General features: G+C 36.2%; 3 protein-coding genes across 3 annotated transcripts; 1 reads left to right on the top strand and 2 right to left on the bottom strand.

Annotated features, from left to right (window-relative positions):
• Nucleotides 1-518: 518 nt before the first annotated feature.
• LOC113689517 (trans-resveratrol di-O-methyltransferase-like) lies at nt 519-2,138 on the bottom strand. The gene is made up of 4 exons (XM_072050118.1): nt 1,878-2,138; nt 1,136-1,181; nt 929-1,005; nt 519-836 (listed from the first exon to the last, which is right to left on the bottom strand). Exons 1-4 carry the CDS (start codon nt 2,136-2,138, stop codon nt 519-521), a joined length of 702 nt encoding a protein of 233 aa, XP_071906219.1.
• Nucleotides 2,139-3,007: 869 nt separating this feature from the next.
• On the top strand, nt 3,008-4,825 carry LOC113688751 (strychnine O-methyltransferase-like). The gene is made up of 2 exons (XM_027206547.2): nt 3,008-3,825; nt 4,153-4,825. Exons 1-2 carry the CDS (start codon nt 3,082-3,084, stop codon nt 4,453-4,455), a joined length of 1,047 nt encoding a protein of 348 aa, XP_027062348.1. The 5' UTR covers nt 3,008-3,081; the 3' UTR covers nt 4,456-4,825.
• Nucleotides 4,826-18,243: 13,418 nt separating this feature from the next.
• On the bottom strand, nt 18,244-19,799 carry LOC113688928 (trans-resveratrol di-O-methyltransferase-like). Its single transcript, XM_027206753.2, has 2 exons — nt 18,895-19,799; nt 18,244-18,717 (listed from the first exon to the last, which is right to left on the bottom strand). Exons 1-2 carry the CDS (start codon nt 19,636-19,638, stop codon nt 18,412-18,414), a joined length of 1,050 nt encoding a protein of 349 aa, XP_027062554.1. The 5' UTR covers nt 19,639-19,799; the 3' UTR covers nt 18,244-18,411.
• Between the last annotated feature and the right edge of the window lie 2,512 nt (nt 19,800-22,311).

The following is a 22,311-nucleotide window of genomic DNA, read 5'->3' on the forward strand; positions in this document are numbered from 1 at the left end:
TCAAATCAAATTTGAATAGCATTTTATATTCGATAGCATTCAAATTTGATAAAACTTGTTCAAGTTCGATTGGACAAATAAACAAATCAAAATAAAATTTTAAACTCGTTAAAATAATCAAACAAGTTTAAATATTAGAATGTTCAACTTGATTAAATTCATTAACGACCCTATGGGCTTAATGTTGGGTCACAATTTTGGGCTAAGTTTTCTGCCCTGTAGTCTGTCGATTGGGGTTAACGAATGATTCCTAAAATTCTTTCCCTGGGACGGGCCATGAAAAGAAATAAATACTCAAGATCGTCCTAGGAGCTGTTGAGAATGTAACTCACATGTCCGCCCGATAGAATTGCCCTGCAGAAAATTCTTGCATAGCTATTTTCACCTCCCAAAAAAAATATTGATTTATTGAAAATGAAAAGAAAATGCCACAAAAGACTTCAATCGTAAAAGAAGAAAAGATAAACATGTTGACTTCATACACATGTCTAACAAAAATGGTCCAAGAAAACTGTCCACTACTCCTGATAATAAACTTCGATAAGGGATCTCAAGCCCAGTACTGGAGTTATCTTATAGTCATTGAATCCTGCCTCAGAAAAGAGTTTTGCCCACTCTCTCTCATTTCTTTGTTTCCCTCTGAGAAGGACCATCATCAACATATCAAAGAAAAGTTGAGTTTCAATTGCCTCGTGATCATCAGCTCCTTTCTGTTGGTCACTCAGTACCATGTCTATGATTATCACCTTCCCTCCATTTTCCTTGCTAGGAATTGCTTCTTTGCATTTCCGAAGTATTTGTACACATTCCTCATCATTCCAATCGTGCAATATCCACTGTTTAAATTAACATTCATATCGCAAAGAATTCAAATCCGTCAGGAACACTGTTAAAGTTATTAAAGAAAATTGAAATTGATATGAGGTACAGAAGCCTCCTGCCCCTCCAAAAGATTTGCTAATGCCCTATTTGTGAATAAACTTCCATGACTGATCCAATGCTTTACTGTAATATAGACATGGTTGTAATGAATCAGAAGCATGCATAGATGTGTTCAGAATCAGTGCTAAGAATGACTTTAACAACAAAAAGGTGAATATGGATCTGTTGCATCATCTTGGAAAGGTGAACTTACCTTCATTATAACAGCATTTGCAGGAAAAATAGTGATCGACGATTTCCTGCGAGCGCACAGAGTCGATCGCAGTACTAATTAACGTAGAGTATTCCAGGGTCAGAACCCACAGGAACAAATCAAATTTCTCCACTTTAATTATTTTCACAAAAGAGTGAACGAGAAGAGGTTTTATATTATCATGAAAGAACTAACAATTAATTTGATTAAATTGATAAGAAGCGAGGGAACAATAGTTAAGCAAGCCTAGGGTTCAGGTTTTAATCCATAGATTGAATTTATTCTCCAATTACTTTTCTTGTCAAGTTATGAACGTCTCACACAATTGTATTTTAGATTATTTTTCGATACATCTAAAATGTGTTTAATGAAATTCTACGCCTCTCATGAGACCGTAAACATTCAATTAAGTCCCTTTGGAACCTTGGTAACATAAGTGCGTCATGCAAATCCTAACCTACTTTCGTGATTAAGCTAAGCGTGTTTATCTATTTAGTACACGGTTGTATATTCCTTCTCAATTCAATACAAACCCTAAGAGCATGTCTATGGTGACCAATCACAAATACGTAATTAAACCAAGATAGATAAATCATAGCAAAACGCAAGAATTTTAATTGAAAAAATTAATTAATTCTCCTTCAAAAGTTTCAAATCATGCAAAGCAATTCCAAACAAGAGAAAAAAAACCGAAAAGTTAATAAGAAAATCAGAAATTCAGTGACAAGATGGCTTTAGTTACCTTCAGCAAGATTGCATTGGCACGGGGTACACTTTGAAACATATCTCCAGCTAAAAATTCCAAGTTCTCAGCTCCTTCTTGATTCGCAACGACGTGTGGGAGATCATACACTGTACATTTTATGTTAGGAAAGTTTTGGGCAATGGCCCTAGCAACTTTACCTGTGCCACCGCCAACATCAGCCAAAGTTGTCAAGCCTTCAAACACAGACATGCATTTGGTCATCAGCACTTCAACAGACAACTGATTATCACTAGCCATGGCCTCATTAAACATTTTTCCAAATCGAACTTCTTGAGCGTTGTAATGCCAGAAATTATTCCGATACGCAGTATCAAATGGAGAGGGATCATCATTCTGGAACCACTCGGTCAAGAAATTCCAGGGCTTCACTAACAATCTGTTAATTGTATTCCTGATCTTCTTCTGTCTTTTTTTTTTTTTAATTCGTGAGTCGTCTTCTATTCTGATTGCATGATACTTAGTTTAGCTGATTGGTGAAGACCGAGCAGAGATTGTGCAAATTTTGCTACTTATCAAATCTTTGGTGCATGTAACACTGTGTTTCATTATCAACAATGAACAGAGCACAAATGCGTTCTCAGTTGCTCGTAATTTCTTGCTTAGAGTACTAAAAAAACATTTGGGAGCCCTTTTTTTGGCTTATTTTGTTCGTTGTTGACTTAGTACAACATCAAGGTTATTAAGTTGAAAAGGCATCAAATCCTCAGTTACAGACATTCGGTCACAATACAATTGCAGATGTAAAATTCATTCCATGTTAAATTCACTAATTCCGCCACGTGACAATTCTTTTAATTTTATATGTGAGTTGAGTTACAAGAATTTTCGTTGTTGCAATGTGTCTTGCAATGTGTCACTTGAGCAACGGAATTGGGATGCGTGACTTAGGATTTCAAGCAGGCTGGACCAATTAAACAGCCCAACACTAAAATTAAAAAGGCCTTTGGTTTTTTAACTTTACAAGCCCAAAGCCGACGAGTCGGAACTTGTTCGAATGTTTTTAATTCTCACTAATCAGCAAAAAAAATAAAAAAATAAAAAAAATGAAAGACTAATATTAAGTGCAGGCAGATGCCGTTGGTCTCTGTGCTCACCTGCTATAAAAACTGGAAACCATTTTTGCCCAACTTGTAAAGCAATAATCAAGCAGCCTAAATCATTGATTCGAGAAGTTGCAGGAATGGAAAGAGTGGAGAATCTTACTGAGCTTCTTGCAGCTCAAAATCATGTAGGCAACCAGATGCCCAACTTCAGAAAGTCTGCATCTCTAAAATGTGCAATTGAACTGGGAATCCCGGATGCCATCAATCAACATGGGAAGCCTATCACACTTTCTGAGCTGGTTTCTGCCCTTCCAATTAACCCTTCGAAGGCTAACCACATCTATCGCTTGATGCGATTCTTATCAAATGCCGGCTTCTTTGTTCTACAAGATCAAGGCTATGCGCTCACAGCTGCAGGCCGTCTTCTTTTAAAAGAGGAGCCTTTCAATTTAAGGGCATTTATCTTTTATACAAGCGATCCTGTTTTAGTGAAGCCCTGGAATTCCTTGACTGAGTGGTTCAGGAATGATGATCCCTCTCCATTTCATACGGCGCACGGGAAAAACTTCTGGGCTTATGCTGCTGAAGAGCCTAATTTTGCAAACCTCTTCAATGAAGCCATGGCCAATGATTCTACTTTAACCGTTCAGGTGATGATGACCCAATGCAAGTTTGTGTTTGACGGCTTGACATCTTTAGTGGATGTTGGGGGTGGCACAGGGGCAGTTGCTAGGGCCATTGCCCAAAATTTCCCCAACTTGGAGTGTGTTGTGTGTGATCTCCCACACGTGATTGCCGGCCAAGAGGGAACTGAGAACTTGGACTTCGTTGCAGGAGATATGCTAGAGAAGGTACCTGCTGCTGATGCAATCTTGCTCAAGGTAATTAAGGATATTTTCCATGAAGTTCGTTGTTGATAAATAAGTCTACAACGATTTCAATGAACTAAAATATAAACAATTGAACGTCCAGCTTTAATAGTTGATTTGTAAGATCGCTAACATAGACGCCAGTAGCATGAAAGAATAACAGTAATAATCATATGCAAAATTTTTGCTTGAGAGGCTAGAATATTTGCTATAGAAACTGGAGTTCTTGGCGCTCATTAATCGATGCGTGAGGCAGTGATGGAGTGTGATAATCTTAATTTAGGACGCCAACACAGCTAATTTCTGTATTCTAAATTTTGTGATTTTACTGGAAAACAGTGGATTCTCCATGACTGGAGTGATGATGATTGTGTGAAGATTCTCAAGAACTGCAAAGAGGCTATTCCAGGGAGAGACAAAGGGGGGAAAGTCATTATTATCGACATGATTTTGGAAAGCCACATGAAAGACGACGAGTCAGTTGAAACACAATTTGTTGTGGACATGCAGATGTTGACGTGTTACGGTGCTAAAGAAAGAACTGAGAAAGAATGGGCAAAGGTTTTCCAAGATGCTGGTTTCAGTGACTACAAAGCACTTCCAGTGTTGGGTGTGCGCTGTCTCATTGAGGTTTATCCTTAGACTAAAAGTTCAGTTCAAGATTGGTACTGCTACAATAATTGAGGTTTCAGTTTTACCCTCAGCCTTTGTCTCCCTCTGCTAGGACTTGCTTTGTTCCGCTTGTAATCGCCATTTTGGCAATAGAACTATTCTGTTTTCTGTGTATCTTGCAATTTGTGGAGTGTGATCTAGATCACATCATTTTTCTCCTGTAGGGACATGTAGTGGCAATAGATTCACGCATTGAAAAAACTTTCCTGCTATCGTGCTATTTTCCTAGTAAAGCCAGCAATAATGTTGTAGTACTTTCAACTAGTACAAAGAAAGATGTGATGGCAGTTATGCCTACTTTGTACACTAATTATAAAAAAGCAGTTATGCGGTTGTGATAGTACTTTATTTTCGAGGCATTTAATGTGGGATAGTACATGTTTTACAAAAATAAGGTTGGCATAGAAACATGGGGAATTTATTAATGCCCATTTAATTGAAGTTTGGCTCACCCATTGTTATTGAAGATTGGCTCACGCACTGGTTTGTTTGAATAAATTATTGGGCCTTAATTTGTTTCCTTCGTGGATTTCATGTTTTTGAGGCTTATTTTATATAAACTAATGATTCGCGCACACTCGATGCATGTGCAACTAATAAAATTACAACATTTGTAAAAATATTTTTCTTTAAATTTGGATAATTAAAAGGCAGAAAGTTGGATTGGGTGGGGTGATTTAAAAATTGGAAGAAATGAAGAAGGTATAGAGAAAAGAAATATGGCTAATATTTTGTTTTACATTTTAGTATCTTTATCATAGAAGTTTAGACTAAAACGTTAATACTTTTGATTTAATATGTAATTTTGAAAAGGATAAATATGGAAAAATTGTGGATAAACATTTTGTTTTACATTTTAGCATTTTCTCCTGTTTTGTGGTAGTGGGGTAAGAGGATAGTAACAAAATGTGTTTAGGGAATGTCTCAAAACTTAAAAAAAAAAAATCAAATAACTCTTGTCCAAACAATTTTTTAACTCCTTTGTTCCCTTAAGTTACTTGAAATGAACTTGCAGAGGTTCACTATCACTAGCAAATTCACCATCAGCCTGATTGTATGATCTATGAAGAATTCGCTTTGGGCAGGCCTCAAACCTCAACAGGAAGAAAACTGAAATCCACTGCCACCTAAACAAAAAAAGTTAAAAAATGTATGAATCTTACTAAACCAAAGTTAAAAAATCCTTTAAATCTTACTAAATTTGAATTTAAATATCAAATTTTGTATATATGGCATGTATCTAGACTTGCTAGTATATATACTATTAATATATAAAAGATTTACCTTTGCCATTAAAAGCCTTTCCTACATTGTTAGTATATACATTGACGGGGTTGGATGAATGCCATACCATCTAATTTTGAATTTATATATCAAATTTTGTATGTGTAGCATATATCTAGACCTGCTAGTATATACACTATCGTGTATAAAAGATTTACCCTTTTTTATATGATATATAAAATTCCTTTGACTGGATTCTTTTTTATGATTATGATTATTTTGGTAGACATGTTTTTTTATATCAGTATGCAATTCCAACTACTCAAGCAACTTGCAGGTCGAGTATTGCTATGAAAATGGCTAAATAGCTTTCAAGGATGGAGCTCTGATTGCTGTTGATGCCATTCTCCAAGCTACCGGGCACCAACCTACACATGGTTTTTCTTTTTTCCTTTTAATCTGGTGATCACAAGTAACTAAAGCCACATTTCATATGCTGAATCCTAATATTAGGTGGAGACCCTTCTAAGTTTTAAGTGGCAATAGCCCAGAGCTGGACAGTGATATACAATAATGTTTACAATCTGGTATGGACAGGAACTGTACAATTGTATGTTTCAAGAATAATAAAATGAATTCCTGGAAGGCAAATTCTTGGTAATATTATGATCTCCCATGAGTTCCTTCATTATCTTAAAAACAAAAGGCTAGAAAAAGATGGTTTTATGGCTGTGAAATTAGACATGTCAAAAGCTTGTGACAGGGTTGAATGGAGATATTTGGAAGCTGTGATGCAAAAAATGGGATTCAATGTCAACAGTCACTTACTCCTTCACAATCAATGGTAAAGTAAGAGAATATGTGGTTCCTCAGAGAGTAATTAGGCAGGGTGATCCATTATCACCATACCTATTCCTCTTATGTTCAAAAGGACTTTCTAATCTACTTCACATAGCTATTGAGGAGAAAAGAATTGTGGGTCTGAAAATCAGCAGACAGGGTCCTAGTGTGTCTCATTTATTTTTTGCTGATGACTCTCTGATATTCTGTAAGGTTGATCCCTAAAATGCAACTGAGCTGAGAAGGATTCTTCAAGTATATGAGAAATGTACAGGACACATGATTAATATAGAAAAGTCCTCAGTTTTCTTTAGCACAAATGTGGGACAGGAGATAAAACTGGATACTTGTAAAGCTCTGGGAGACATTCAACTAGTTAATAAAGGAAGATATCTGGGGCTTTCAATGGTGGTTACTTGTTCCAAGCAACAGCTATTTGGGTACATCAAAGATAACATCCAACAGAGGTTACAAAGGTGGAAAAATAAGTTGCTGAGTGCGGCTGGAAAAGAGGTTATGCTTAAAGCTGTAGCTATGGCAATGCCAACATATACTATGTCATACTTCAAGATTCCCAAAAGGCTCTGTAAGGATATTAACTCCACAATGGCAAATTATTGGTGGGGAGAGGCAAATGGAAGAAACAAAATGCACTGGAGCTCCTGGAGCAATATCTCTTTGGATAGGAAATCTGGAGGACTGGGCTTTAAAGACATAGAGGCTTTTAACACAGCTTTACTAGGCAAGCAGGTGTGGAGATTACTCACACAACCAAATCTGCTTGTTAGTAAGGTGCTTAAGGCTAGGTACTATCCAAAGGATTCGATCTTCAAGTGTAAGGTACTTACAAATGCTTCGTGGATCTGGAAAGGATTGATAGGGGCGAGGAAGCCAGTGGAAAAAGGACTTAGAAGGAGGATAAGGAATGGGAATAGCACCAATATATGGGAGGATTGTTGGATTCCAAATGATCATCAAGGTAAAGTGGCTTTAAAAAAACCCCAGGGATGCACTCTACAAAAGGTTGAGGAACTGATACATCAAAGAAGATGGAAGAGACAGCTAATATTCAGGATCTTCAACAGTAAGGAGACAGAAAGAATTTTGAGCATCCCCATCAGTTTAGCTGATGAGAGGATAGCAACTATTGGATCCATGGAACAAATGGTAGTTACTCAGTGGGTTCAGCATACAGGAAATTAACTCAAGAAAAGCTGGAACAGAAGAGGAAAGGAAAGGAAAGGAGAATGCTAGCACAAGCTGGAGCAATCAAAGTCAAAGAAACTGGAAACACTTGTGGAAGCTCAACGTCAAACATAAGGTGAAGATCTTCTTGTGGAAATGTTTGAACCAAGCCCTCCCAGTAAGACAACTAATTACTAGCAGGACAAAGCAAAGTGATCCAATATGTAGAGTGTGTGGAGAGGATAGTGAGACAATAGAACATGTATTGCTTAACTGCAGCTACGCCAAACAAGTGTGGAGGTTAGCACCAATCCAGTGGGATAGAATTTTGAACCAACAAGGATGCTTCAGGAGGTGGTGGACCGGTGTTGTAGAAGCAAAATCTAGAAGAGAAGGAAATAAACACCTGTCCTTAACTGCCAACATTCTCTGGCAAATCTGGAAAAGCAAAAATGACAGAGAATTCAATGGAAAACAACAACACTCAATGAAAACTGTTAAGAAAGCTTAGGAGGGAGTGGTTGGAATTCAAGGATGCTACTGAAAAGTCATCAAGAATGAGTACAGAAGAAACAGGAACTCAGTAGACAATCGCACAGCTACATGAACAAAGTGAGATCTCAATGAGACTAAGGCTAGCAACAAAGACGAAGAAGGACAGTCCCCACCTAGGAATAGGGATCACAGGCTCTGGGATCTGACAAGGACAAGTTCGTGGTTGGGCATTGCATGACAGAAGCTCAGGAAATTAGCTCAATGATGAACTAGCAGCTGTCAAAATCTTACTGAGTCAAGCTGCTGCACAGGAGTTGGAAAATATTGAGGTGCAGCTGGATAACAAACAAGTTTTTCATCTCATTCAGCACAGCAAAACTCAGGACATGCGATTAACAACGCTGCTGGAGGATATTTATAGTTTGAAATCCTTGTTTTGCATGTGCTCCTTTTGTTTAGTTAGTAAAGATTGTAATCATGTTAGCAATAGGATTAGCGCTTATGTGCTAAACATCATTCAAGACGAGGAATTTTGGATTCCTCAGTGCCACTGTGCATTGGTTGTATAGTGTTTATCGCGCCTTTGCTTGATCTTGTAAAGCTTAAGTTAATTTATAAAATCACTTATCGTTTCGGGAAAAAAAAAGAATAATAAAATGAATTGGTTAACGGGTGCTTGATGGTTACCTAGTTAAAAGAGTTTTAAATGTTAATTTTTTAAAAAAAGGATTATTAACTCGGCAAAGTGTTGAAATGCAGTGGATGCATTAATTGTGACTATGTGTATTATTATAGTAAGATAGATATGATTTAGGTATGTTAACAGTACTAAATGAGTATTTGTTAAAAAAAATTCATAATACAATTGACTACAATTAAGATGATATGGTTGATATTGTTCTATGGAAAGAGGGCAGGAGTGTTTACAAAGGAAATTAATATGATATGATTGCTAATTTTTTAGGGGAAGAGGATATAACTATTTGTTAAAGGGATTAATGCTTACTAACTGTTTTACATTCTTCCAAGGCTATGTTTGTAAGACCAAGTAGGGTTTGTAATGCATTTTTGTGGGATCAGAATATTGATAATAAGTGGTTTTATTGGACATCTTGGGATAATCTTCGTTTTCCTTTGGAAGAGGAAGGTCTAGGATTCCATTCTTTTGAAGATACTTGTCAGGCTTTTTCTTGGAAACTTTGGTGCCGGCTCTGTTTGAATAACTCAGTTTGGTCCGCCTTCATGCATCAAAAGTATATCAAGACGGTGCATCCGTCTCTAGTCAGAGTTTATCGTCCTTCTGCAGCTTGGAGAAGACTGGACGAGATCTATTTATTTGTTGAGGAGAATATCAGATGGTGCTTAGGTAAGGGGATTGTGGATTTTTGGCATGATAGTTGACTACTTTTGGCTCCAATAACTGAAGAGGTAGGAGTGCAGAATCCCCCTCATATGCTGGTTGCAGAATTTTATACGTTGGGTGGATGGATCATATCGAAATTGCAGCAATGGCTTCCAGCCCATTTCGTTCAATATGTCTATCAGCTTTCTCTTTATCCTGACCTAGATGACATGATGGTATGGTTGCCATCGGCTGCAGGGTGTTTCTCAATCAAGTTAGCGTAGGAAGGATTGCGTTCCAGCAGGAATACAACGTTAGTTAACAGGTTACTTTGGTGTAACATTCTGCCTTTAAAGGTCTCATTTTTTACTTGGCGTGTTTTGAGGAACTTATTGCCTCTAGATCTGACTTTGAGAAAGTGCAGCATCTCCTTAGTGTCTAGATATCATTGCTGCCTACAGGAGGGGGAGCCGGTGAGTAATTTGCCACTTCATGGGCCAAGTGCTACAATTGTCTGGGACCATTTTGCAAGATAATTTGGTATTTTTGATGTCATCAAATCCTTACTTTCGCCAATGTGGGTTTCTTGATTCTATTCATCTTTAGAAACTTCGAAGGATCATATTCGTAGCACCATGCCCTCTATTATTATTTGGTTTCTATAAAAAAAAATGCGCAATCGGGTGAGATTTGAGAAAGCTAGGTTTAATGTTCAGGTGGTGATTGTTAGTGTTAATCATTTTATTGAACAATTGGGGGCTGTCAGGATTTTCTCTGCAAGTCATTTTACATGAATGATCCACGGGTTGGCTTTGGCTCCTCTCGACGTCGTCATCTCTCAGTTATAGTGATGAAATGGTTTCGTTCCCCTTAATTTCACATTAAACTGAACACAGACGCCATTGTAGCAGTTGGAAAAGAAGCGGGGGGCAAAATTCTACGAGATTATAATGCCGAGCTCATCTTTGCTTTCTGTAAAAAATTTGGAGACGTTGATGTATTGACAGCTGAAAGTCTCTCACTGACATATGGTCTATTGCTTTGCCAGGAAAGGGATTGTGATCATCTATTGGTAGAGATGGACTCTGAAGTCCTGGTTCGCATGGTTTGTTTAGGAGCACTAGCCGAATGGCCATTATGTAATATTTTGTGAAGGATTAGAGGGCTCTTGCAAGAGTTGGCTACCTCAGTTGTTTATGTTTATTGAGAGGCAAATGCTATTGCGGATAAGCTAGCGAGCTTGCAACTCAATGAAGATGTTTTTTACAATTCCCCTCACCAGTTGCTGCTTTCAGTCAGGACATCTTTAGTTTTAGATGGGGGTGAATTCCCTTTTATTCGTCGTCAGATTGTAAGGTGACAAGTGTCGGGCCTGTGCAATAAAAAAAACCTACTCAACTAAAGTTAATTTCTGTAGATAGTGGTAAACAGGGTAGAATCCACAGGGACTAGGTGTAACTGTTTTTTTTCAAATTCACAGTAACCAGGGGGTATTTTGTGTAGAAGGTGACAATCAAATAAATGCAAATAAAATCCAAGAAACAACTAAAAATTAAATAACAATTTACTAAAGTCAAATGAATGATAACTAATGATCTAGCCAAGAAATAACTTCAACAATGGTTCACCTAATTGATCATTGAAACAAAGGCAATTCCAATTATTTACTAATAAATAGGTTATAACTGTCAAACAAGCAATGACAGTCAACCTCTTCTTACTGTGCCGGTGATTAAGGTGCGCCCGTTAATCACTGCCCTAATTGAGAAATAATCTTAGGTACGCCCGTAAGATTTAATTCCCTAATTGCCTTACGTATTAGATTAGCCCGCGTATTCTCCTGACACAAAGCTAATCATGCCAGTTGACACTATTTTGAGGCAATTAACAATTACGGATTTAATACCCCAATTGGCAATAGATTATTAAATCAACTCATTATCCGGATCCAAGACAACCAATTAATTAAATAACCATAAGCACTACAATTAGGGAATATGCGAATACCAATAAATAAAAGAAAAAGATAAAATTAAATCGATCTCACAATCTTTAAGCGAATCAAAACCTCCGTTGTTCGTTGACTAGAAAAAGAGATTTAATTCATCTTTACGAAGAAAATCCTATGCGAAAATTTAACAGTAATTGTCGAGCACATTCTTCTCTATATGATGAAGAAATCCGAATAATTAAGAATGAGAGGAAAAATACAAAGTCAAAGGGAATGCTAATGTCTTCTCCATAGCCTCTAGCCAGAGGCTTACAGTAATAACACAAAGTGAAGGCCCGGCCGCCCCAAACTAAGTCTGTTGCTTTATTTGTTTCTATCTTACGGCTCCCAAAGACGAAAAAGACGGAAGTCAAAGTGAAAAGCAATTCCAAGTAGTGCTAATTGTCTCCTATCTAGTATCTAGTTCCTACTCTAATGGCCTACTGCTATGCGGCTCCCCCAATTGGAAAAGGAAGACTCCTAGTCAGCCACGGAAAGAGCTCCGTTGTAGCACAATTGTGGGGCCATGGTTGTAGACCTTTTTGAAAGCTTCCCCCGTTGGAATATTTCTCAAGAAGGTCTCTCTTTTTAGTACTTTTCTGCTCCACCTCCTGTAATTAAGGTCAAATACCAAATATAAGTATATATTAACAATTAAAACAATATTTGGTAAGAACAAAGGGGAAAATTAACAATAAAAATACTAACAATTAACACCCTATCAGAAGAGAATAGGTCCTTTAGTTTCTTTTATGCAAGTTGTTTTGGTGACACTCTTATTTTGTTTTTTTTCTCCAATAAAATAGGGATTCACACCCCCTCCCTGGGTTTGGGCATTTTTGCCAAAAAAAAAGAACGTTCAAATGTGATTTCCCTCTCTTAACACAAAGGGGATTGTTGCTATTGATGACAACTGAGTTCATCTGTTTTACAAGCACGTCTTTCCTCCACAACTTGCTCCAACTCTTTCTTTTATTGGAATACCAAACCGGGTTAGTTTTAATATTGTTCTTGTAATTAAGAGAGAAAATGTTTTTACTTAATTAATACTCTAAAGTCAATTTTGATCAGCTAATTTCGAACCGAATATCTCATATTTGAGCTTTGCTCGTTAAACGATTCAAACAAAGCTCTTGTTCATTCGTTAACTTTCGAACTTCAAACCTGTGTTCGCGTTTGACTTATTAAGCAAAGTTCATGTTCGAGTTTGTGCTCGGCTAATTTAACATAACCGAACCGTTCGCGAACACACTTGAAAAGCTCGAATCCAGATTATTTTAAGTTTTAAATATGCCATACAAATCATTAATCATCCTAAAAAATAATTAAAGTATTAAGTGACTAAATTCTATAATTCATTAACTACATAACCAACATTAACATAAAAATAATAAATAAAACAAAGCTATTTATCCTCCAAATATAAAAGTCTAGCCATAAAATTAACCCTAAAATTTTTCAAATGACAATTATATTCGTGTTCGCGAACGTTCTCGTGTTCGCTCAACTATTAATCAAACAAAAAAATTTACTCAAACTCGATTTATTTAAAATTTGAAACGAACTTTTCACGAACATGAATAAACTGAAAGGAAATGAGCTACCGAACAGCTCGTTTTGTTTAACAGCTCTAATGACAACTGAGTTCATCTGTTTTACAAGCATGTCCTTCCTCCACAACTTGCTCCAACTCTTTCTTTTATTGGAATACCAAGCCGGGTTCGTCTTAATATTGTTGTTGTAATTAAGAGAGAAAATGTTTTTACTTAATTAATACTCTAGATTCAATTTTGATCAGCTAATTTTGACATTTTTCTTGACAAATGGACAATAAATTTTCTCATGATGGAGCTACAAGCCAATTGGGTAGCTGGCGTTTTATCTGGAAAAGTGACTTTGCCGTCCATAGACAAGATGCTGGCCGATGTTGAAAAGCATTACCAGTTTCTGGATGAAATCGGAATCCACAAGAGCCAAACGCATAGTCTCCTCCTGCGCCATGGAAAATCATGGGTTGAGCTCTTCCCGATTGGGTAGCGTTATTATATAAGAAAAATATTTTTAAAATAGTTTTGCAACAGCTACGCTTAATTTATCTTGTAAATGCACTCTCCACCTGTACTTAGATACTATACTAATATTTGACATTGCAAAAAAAAAAAAAAAACACTTGAAATTCCTCAAAACTAGGATTCTCCATGTAGTATTATATTCTGAATTAATTTAGATGAAGACATGGTTACTCGTCTATTTTGAATTATTTGCAATACTTTTGAAGATATAATAGGATGTTATTTTCATTAGCAATAAAATAATTGTTTGATATAAAAGCTTAAAGTACCTTTAGAAATTTATATGTCTACACAGATAAAATTTAATTGTCAAATCGACTATTAGAATTACTTATGTCATTCTTTTGAACAATAATAGAGATAAGTTGAAACTTTATTTAACTAAGTCTTTCATTTTTGTTACATTTCACATAGTAAAGCACTTAACGTAATCAGAGGTTAAGATTTTGAGGGGAAGGGATGTAGAGAGGATAATGTTAGGAAACTTGTGCATTTAAGAAGGTACCCTCATATATCTTGAGAGGACAGAAATCAGGTTAGAAAGTGTGATGGGCTTCCCATGATTCCTGATCACATCTGGGATTCCCAATTCAACTGCACATTTTAGACATGCAGATTTCTTGAAGTGCGAACATTGCATTCCACACATGAGTTTGAGCTTCAATAATAAGCTCACCTAAATTCTCAACTTTTTCCATCTTTTGTTCAAATTCAATGGCATTAATTCAGTTGCCTGATTAAACAACAAATGGTCAAGCATGACTGCATTTATATGCTAGTAAATTATGGGTAGCAGTGCATATCTGCTACTAAATTATGGCAGTAGATTCCTCCTGTGCCACCTATGAGGCTATATTTGATTGGTTTCCACGGTTTCAAATTATCTAAATAGGTTTGGCAAATCAAACTTCACCAAACCAAATAAATACTCCCAAGTAATTCGATTAAAAAATCTAATTGCTGATGCAATTGCAATTATTAATTAGTATCTGAGAAAATTCAATACGAATGAACCACGAGCAAGACTGAGAGTAAATTGAACCAGCCACCTTGATGGTGACATAAAAGTTGAAACAAATTAATGGTTATGGGGGCTTGACTAGCTCTTCGAGGATCGACCGGGTATCATTTGTTTTACCGCATTCTTGATGGCAGACCTCTTCCATGTTACAAGCATTTACAGAAAACGTAATCCAAAACAAATGTTACCACCTTCCTTGTTCGATACAATGGTCTAGAAATTTTTAATTAGAAAACCTCAAATTAGTGTTGGGTGGTTTTTAATTTTGTATGGGCTCACAAAAGGTCAATTCTCTAATTTTGACTCGTCAGGGAAATTTTGTTTAATGTGACCTCTCACATAAAATAGTAGAAGGCTACAGCCTAAAAGTTGCATGGAAAAGATGATACTGTATTACTACTGAAGTAATTTTTTGTTCTGATCACTAGATTATTGTAGAGGGATAACGGCAAAACAACTTCTAGAATTCTAAATAAAAAGGAAAAATCTATAATTCTAACAGGTGGTTTGAAAGATTCCACTTTATACTGCTGAATTAAGACATTCTAGTAGTTAGAGCTCAAAATGAGATAGGATTTGCCTAATGAAGTGCTAAGCTATTGACTAAGTGGTAGATAGCTTTGGACAGGTGATTGTCTTTTGAATGTTTCCAAGTTGATTTTGTTTGTATCTCGTGTATAGCATACGTTTTCTTATGTGCACTTGAGGGCTTTCTCTATTGAAAAAAAGGTTGTTGCAAATATTAACTACTCGAGCTTTAACTTGTGCCCTATTGCAGCTGAACTGTTGGGTCAATTTCAATATCAAATTGGGAAGATATTAGGCTTGACGGATAATACTGTATCAAATGGAACTATCTTTAATAGTAATAATGTATCAACTATTACCTTTCGGCTTAATTATTCTTATCTTAGAGGGAAAAAAAGTGAGTAAATGCAAGACTTTGCATATATATATTTGATGTCATTTGGCAAAAAATTAATCGTTTTGACTTTGCTGATGGCTGAAATTCTACTGTGTGTACTAATTAAATATCAATACATTTAGGAAGCAAAATTCAGGTCAAATTACAGTGGGCGGTGGCTTGGACCGGATGTCTGGTCGGTTCTCAGTTCAACTGGTCGAACTGATCGGTCCGATCCAAATTTAAAAACATAGCCTAGTCCTAGTAGCTAAAGGAAACACCTAGTTTGTACATTCAATTCCATCGAGCCGACCAGTACTGACCATCGAGTTAATTGATCAGATTCAGACCAATAGGTATGTTTGGATGCCTGTTTCTTGCGAGGTTTTAGTAGAGAGAGTCTTTTTCAACTTTGTCTAAAGTAATATCTAAAAACACCATAAAGTTTTTAAAATACATATCCTAAAACAATAAAAAATACACACTTGTTCATTTTTTCTATCACTATCCTCCCACCTCAGCCTACTATCATCACTGCCACCTTCCATCTTTTTTTTCCTCTCTCCTCCTCCTTTTACTTTTCCCATGCCATCCCTTCTCCTCTATCACGCTGCCAGATCGTGGGAGAGGGGGAGGGGGCAGGATGAGGGAGAAGGGCAAGAAGGGGTGGCAGGAAAAGTGGGAAAGGAGGAGGAGGAGGAGAGATGAGGTGGAGGAAGGGAGAGAGAGGGGGAGAAGAAAAAGAAGGGGAGAAGGAGACTGCGCTGATAGAGGTGCCCGTCAGCCTAGTGAAAGTACTGATGGAGGTGACGGCACTGTTGATTTTCAAAAATAATTTTTGAATGAATTTTATGGTGCTGCATTGGAGAGAAATACCCTCCAATTCAATAGAGAGGAGAGCTTTCTCAATTATAAAGGAGTTGATAAACATGATATTTACAAATAATTAATATTTTTATGTGAATGAATCATCAGAAGCCTCTACGCATAAGATGTAAATTTCGAACACTATCAAGTGCCCAAATAAGTAATCACTGTCCTACATTTTTCAATCCGCATAATCTTGAACATCAACCTATTTGGTTGCACCTACAACTTTGGGTATTTGTCCAGCTACTCTATTGATTTTTCCCCCTTCCAATTTCTGAATCAAATGGGTTGTATAAAAAGTTTTGTTTATGTACTATTTCTTTGCTTATTTGGAAAAAAAAAAGTGAAAGGAAAAAGGAACAAAAAGGTCCGACTTGCTGTAATTACATTATTAAGTTGTGTAAAAGCTGTTTAATTTTGACAATTGAACGTACATATAGAATTTAAAAACTTAAAGTACCTTTAGAAATTTATATATCTACACAGATAAAACTTAATTGTCAAATCGACTATTAGAACTACTTGTGTCATTCTTTTGAACAATAATAGAGATAAGTTGAAGCTTTGTTTAACTATATCTTTCATTTTTGTTACATTTCGCATAGTAAAGCACTAACGTGATCAGAGGTTAAGATTTTGGGAGAGAAGAGGGGAAGGGGTGTAGAGACGACAATATTAGGAAACTTGTGCATTTAAGAAGGTACCCTCATACCCGGGCCGGGGGGGGGGGGACTCTAACATTCACATAGAATATGATCAAGTTCTTAAGGGATGTTGAAGGATCATAAATTAAAATCTTGACGGCCAAAATCTAATTTTTATTAGGATATAGGGAGAAAAATAATATTATTTTAAAGGGTTTCTGAAATCTTGGGATAATAAAGGACTAAAGTAGTATTTTTCGTTACTGAATTTGTACCCCAGCCGAATTTAGTAACTATGATCATCAATCATCAATTGCAACTCATGGAAATAGTTATAGTGAAACATGTGGACGGGTTCTTTGTAGTGAAACATTAATGTTGACATTTTAGATGTGCCTGCAGTTTATATACTTGGACTGGCCAGCAGCTGCTCAAGCAGGGTTACCACCCACAGATGAGCAACTGAAGAAGTTGATGATTACAAGTTTGGAATTGATGCTCATCACATGGGTTCGATTTAGAGAACGGCTCGTCCAAAGTTGGCATTCTTGAGGAACTGGATTTTGGCAAATTTATTTTGTCAATTTTTCTTAGCATTGAAACTTGCAATATCTGTGAAAAATCCAGCACAAGGCTGTCAAAAATGGCAGTCTTGATTGAATAATTTTGTCTGAATTCTTTAAAAAAAAAAAAACTTTGTTTGATTTTTTGTTCCCTGAATTTCTCGAATGAAGATTATTTTGATGTACGCTGATCTTTACTCTTTATGGTAGAGTAATTTCATCATCAAACTTCGAATGTGCAAGAACTTGTACGATTATTTGGTATATTGACATGATCATAGATGGTCTACTACCATTCTATGCTTCTTGAGATTATTCAGAATAATCAGATTTTTCCAACTTATGGACAATATTACGGTAGACATATTTTGGCATCTAGTAAAAAAAAAGATTAAATTTGGAAGACTTTTTGCCCCTAAAGAATAATTTAGCTATAAATGAACGTTTGCACCTTAACTGTTGGTCCAATTTAAGAGAATAAATGAAGACTCTCAATGTATTCAGTGTTAAGCCACCTATACGTACAGAATATTACTGTCTGATTCTTTTGTCTTTTACGGGTAAAAGAAGCAAAAGAAAATATTAAAGATGTACTAAAATTTTTCTAGTTAAGCAATGAACTGGATATTTATATTGAATGCGATAACTTACATGAGAGACACACACTCTTGTTACTACGGGATAACAAGTTCAACATGATGAAAAGGAATAAAAAAAATCCAAAACCAAACACTTGGTAATTTTTATGTTACAAGAAACAAAAAATGTTCCTCAACTTAGGGATAAACCTCAATGAGACACCTCATGCCCAAGACTGGATAGACTTTATAGCTACTAAATCCAGCATCTGAAAACAATTTTGACCATTCCTTCTCAGTTCTTTCTTTGGCAGGGCCGAGCATAACCAACATCTGCATGTCCATGCTAAATTCTGTTTCAAATGATGTCTTATCTTGTATCTGGCTTCCCATTACACCGTCTATAATGATCACCTTCCCCCCATTGTCTTTCTCGGGAATGGCCTTTTTGCAGTTCTTGAGAATTTTCAAACAGTCCTCATCACTCCAGTCATGAAGGATCCGCTGTTTAATTACCGATATAATCACAAATTACTATGAGAGATTCGATATAAGTTTCAAATCGTGCAAATCGATTCCAAATAAGAGGGGAAAAAAAAAGAAAACTTAATAAGAAAATCATAAATTTTTTCTTCTATTAAAAAAAATTCAGAAATTCAGTGGCACGATGGCTTTAGTTACCTTCAGCAAGATTGCATTGGCACGGGGTACACTTTGAAACATATCGCCAGCTAAAAATTCCAAGTTCTCAGCTCCTTCTTGATTAGCAACGACGTGTGGGAGATCATACACAGTACATTTTATGTTAGGAAAGTTTTGGGCAATGGCCCTATCAACTTTGCCTGTGCCACCCCCAACATCAGCCAAAGTTGTCAAGCCTTCAAACACAAACTTGCATTTGGTCATCAGCACTTCTACAGACAGCTGATTATCACTAGCCATGGCCTCATTAAACATTTTTCCAAATCGAACTTCTTGAGCGTTGTAATGCCAGAAATTATTCCCATAGGCAGTATCAAATGGAGAGGGATCATCATTCTGGAACCACTTGGTCAAGAAATTCCAGGGCTTCAACATGGCAGGATCACAGGATAGAAAAATGTGTGCCCGTACATTGAATGGCTCATCTTTCAAAAGAAGCCGGCCTGCAGAGGTGAGTGCATAGCCTTGAGGGTTTTCAACAAAGAATCCAGAGTTAGCCAAGAATCGCATTAAGCGAAAAATGTGGGCAGATTTAGAAGGGTGGATTGGGAGGACAGAAATCAGGTCAGAAAGTGTGATGGGCTTCCCATGATTCCTGATCACATCTGGGATTCCCAATTCAACTGCACATTTTAGACATGCAGATTTCTTGAAGTGGAACATTGCATTCCACACATGAGTTTGAGCTTCAATAAGCTCACCTAAATTCTCAACTTTTTCCATCTTTTGTTCAAATTCAATGGCATTAATTCAGTTGCCTGATTAAACAACAAATGGTCAAGCAGGACAGCATTTATATGCTAGTAAATTATGGGTAGCAGTGCATATCTGCTCCTAAATTATGGCGGTAGATGCCTCCTGCGCCTCCTATGAGGCTATATTTGATTGGTTTCCACGATTTCAAAGTATCTAAATGGGTTTGGCAGATCTAGAGGTGTCAAACCTCACCAAACCAAATAAATACTCCCAAGTAATTCGATTAAAATATCTAATTGCTGACGCAATTGCAATTATTAATTAGTATCTGAGAAAATTCAATACGAATGAACCACGAGCAAGACTGAGAGTAAATTGAAGCAGCCACCATTGATGGTGACATGAAAGTTGAAACAAATGGTTATGGGGGCTTGACTAGCTTTTCGAGGATCGACCGGGTAGCATTTGGTTTGCCGTATTCTTGATGGCAGACCTCTTCCATGTTACAAGCATTTACAGAAAAGGTAATCCAACAAAATGTTATCATCTTCCTTGTTCACTACAATGGTGGTCCCGAAATTTTTTTTCAGAAAATCTCAAATTAGTGTCGGGATGCTTTTTAATTTTGAATGGGCTCGCAAAAGGTCGATTCTCTAATTTTGACTCGTCAAGGAAATTTTGTTTAATATGGCCTCTCACATAAAATAGTAGAAGTCTAAAGCCTATATGCTGTATGCAAAAGATGATATTGTATTACTCAAGTAATTTTTTGTTGTGAATAGGGTGGCAATGGGGCGGGGGTGGGGCGGGGGATCCTTCCTCCATCCCCCGCCCCATTGCCTATTAATTAATGACCCCCGTCCCCCGTCCCGTCCCGCCTCGCATCTCCTGAGAGCACCTGCGGTGTTAAAAAAATTATTATATAATTTATTATAATTAAATTTGACCAAATAATCAAGTACTAAAATATCAACACATAACCAAATTATTATTCATTGTAACTTCGCAATTGAAACATATAAAAATAATTAAACAAAAGATATTTGAATACAATCTAATATGATAAAAAAAACTAAAATAATTAAGTTTTCACTTTTGATACAAATATAATCACTAAATTATTATTGTATTTTTTTAGAAAAAAGTGTTATTGTATTAAGTGTAGTTAGGAATTTAATATAAATGTATTAATAAATTTAATATAAATAATTAATAATTTTTTTTAATAAATATATATAATTAGTAGCATAATTGATAATATCATTATATATATTATTATGTACATACATATATATATATATATATATATATATATATATATATATATATATTTGTTTCAAACGGGTGGAAAAAATTTCACCCCCCGCCCCTGCCCCCACCCCCACCCCAACCCCAATAGTCCCCCGTGGGGCGGGTGACTGGCCCATTGCCACCCCTAGTCATGATCACTAGATGATATAGGGATAACATTAAAAACAACTTCTAGAATTCTAAACAAAAAGAAAAAATTTAGAATTCTAACAGGCGGTTTGAAAGATTCAACTCTATAGGGCTGGATTAATACAATCTAGTAGTTAGAACACAAAATGAGATAGGATTTGCCTAATGAAGTGCTAAGATACTGATTTGTGGCAGATAGCTTTGGGCTGGGGATTGTATTTGGAATGCTTTCCAAGTTGATTTTATATGTATCTCTTGTGTATAGCATAGGTGTTCTTATGTGTACTTGAGGGCTTTTTCTATTGAAAAAATGTTATTGCAAATATTAGCATAAGTTTTACAGTTTGGGGTAAAAATAAATTATTGATTAATTTGGGCCCAATTGCATTATTGCATTAAATTTGAATTTTTTTAGTTGGGCAAATAGGCATGCAGATTTTGCAATCTGGGTGGAGACACTGACAAGTGCCTTTTGGCATAGTTATTAAAACCAACTCGGGCATCAACCTTCGGATTGGCGGGTCAGTGATTTAACCGACGGGTCACCCTATATAATAGAAAAATATATAATATAATTAAATAAACATATAAATTATAATATAAGTACAAAAATTCTTAAATGTTAATAAGTCATAACATATTAATATTTCATAGTTTATACACACAAGCTCTATCCATACGTGTTCTTTAGTTCATGAATTCATGTTGATATTATACACAAATATAAATGATAAATCTAAGTGTCAAAGAAAGAAATAAATCCTAATTCCCAAATCCTTTTTCAATTTTTCACATCTAATTATCAAAAAGGCGACAATGCCATTGTTTGGGTTGCTGGTCAAATTAAAAAAAATACAATTTCAGATAAATTTTCAAAACTCGCTCGATTCATCAAAAACTGCTAGATTTAATGGGTCACAGGTTCGACCATCGGGCTCAGACAGTTTAGAACGAATCATCTGCAACTCTGATCCAATTGCTAAATCGGCCCGATTCCATGACCAGTCTATCAATTTGACCGATTCAACACTGGGTCGGGTTGAATTTAATAACTATGGTTTTAGACAAGAAAGTGTGGCATGGATCTTCAGAATTAATTCATTTACAGAAAGAGCTCTCTTTTTCTTTATTTCTGTTTTTTTTTTCACAGCTGCACTGGTCACCCTTTTTGAGTGGCACCCTGTTTTATTCATCTTCAGTTTTCATGTACAATACGCGAAGTGGAACTGAGTACAGCCGAAATGTAAGCACATTTGACGG

Source organism: Coffea arabica, chromosome 5c (genome assembly GCF_036785885.1).
Source record: "Coffea arabica cultivar ET-39 chromosome 5c, Coffea Arabica ET-39 HiFi, whole genome shotgun sequence".
Classification (NCBI taxonomy): Eukaryota; Viridiplantae; Streptophyta; class Magnoliopsida; order Gentianales; family Rubiaceae; genus Coffea; species Coffea arabica.

What these genes read in the sequence shown, in the direction of transcription:
- LOC113688751 (XM_027206547.2), top strand. Translation starts at nt 3,082, where the DNA reads ATGGAAAGAGTGGAGAATCTTACTGAGCTTCTTGCAGCTCAAAATCAT. An exon ending in CTGATGCAATCTTGCTCAAG is followed by an intron (nt 3,826 to 4,152) that starts GTAATTAAGGAT and finishes ACTGGAAAACAG; the next exon opens with TGGATTCTCCATGACTGGAG.
- LOC113689517 (XM_072050118.1), bottom strand. Translation starts at nt 2,138, where the DNA reads ATGGCTAGTGATAATCAGTTGTCTGTTGAAGTGCTGATGACCAAATGC. An exon ending in CCAATGCAATCTTGCTGAAG is followed by an intron (nt 1,182 to 1,877) that starts GTAACTAAAGCC and finishes GTGCGCTCGCAG; the next exon opens with GAAATCGTCGATCACTATTT. An exon ending in TGGAGGGGCAGGAGGCTTCT is followed by an intron (nt 837 to 928) that starts GTACCTCATATC and finishes TAATTTAAACAG; the next exon opens with TGGATATTGCACGATTGGAA.
- LOC113688928 (XM_027206753.2), bottom strand. Translation starts at nt 19,638, where the DNA reads ATGGAAAAAGTTGAGAATTTAGGTGAGCTTATTGAAGCTCAAACTCAT. An exon ending in CCAATGCAATCTTGCTGAAG is followed by an intron (nt 18,718 to 18,894) that starts GTAACTAAAGCC and finishes GTAATTAAACAG; the next exon opens with CGGATCCTTCATGACTGGAG.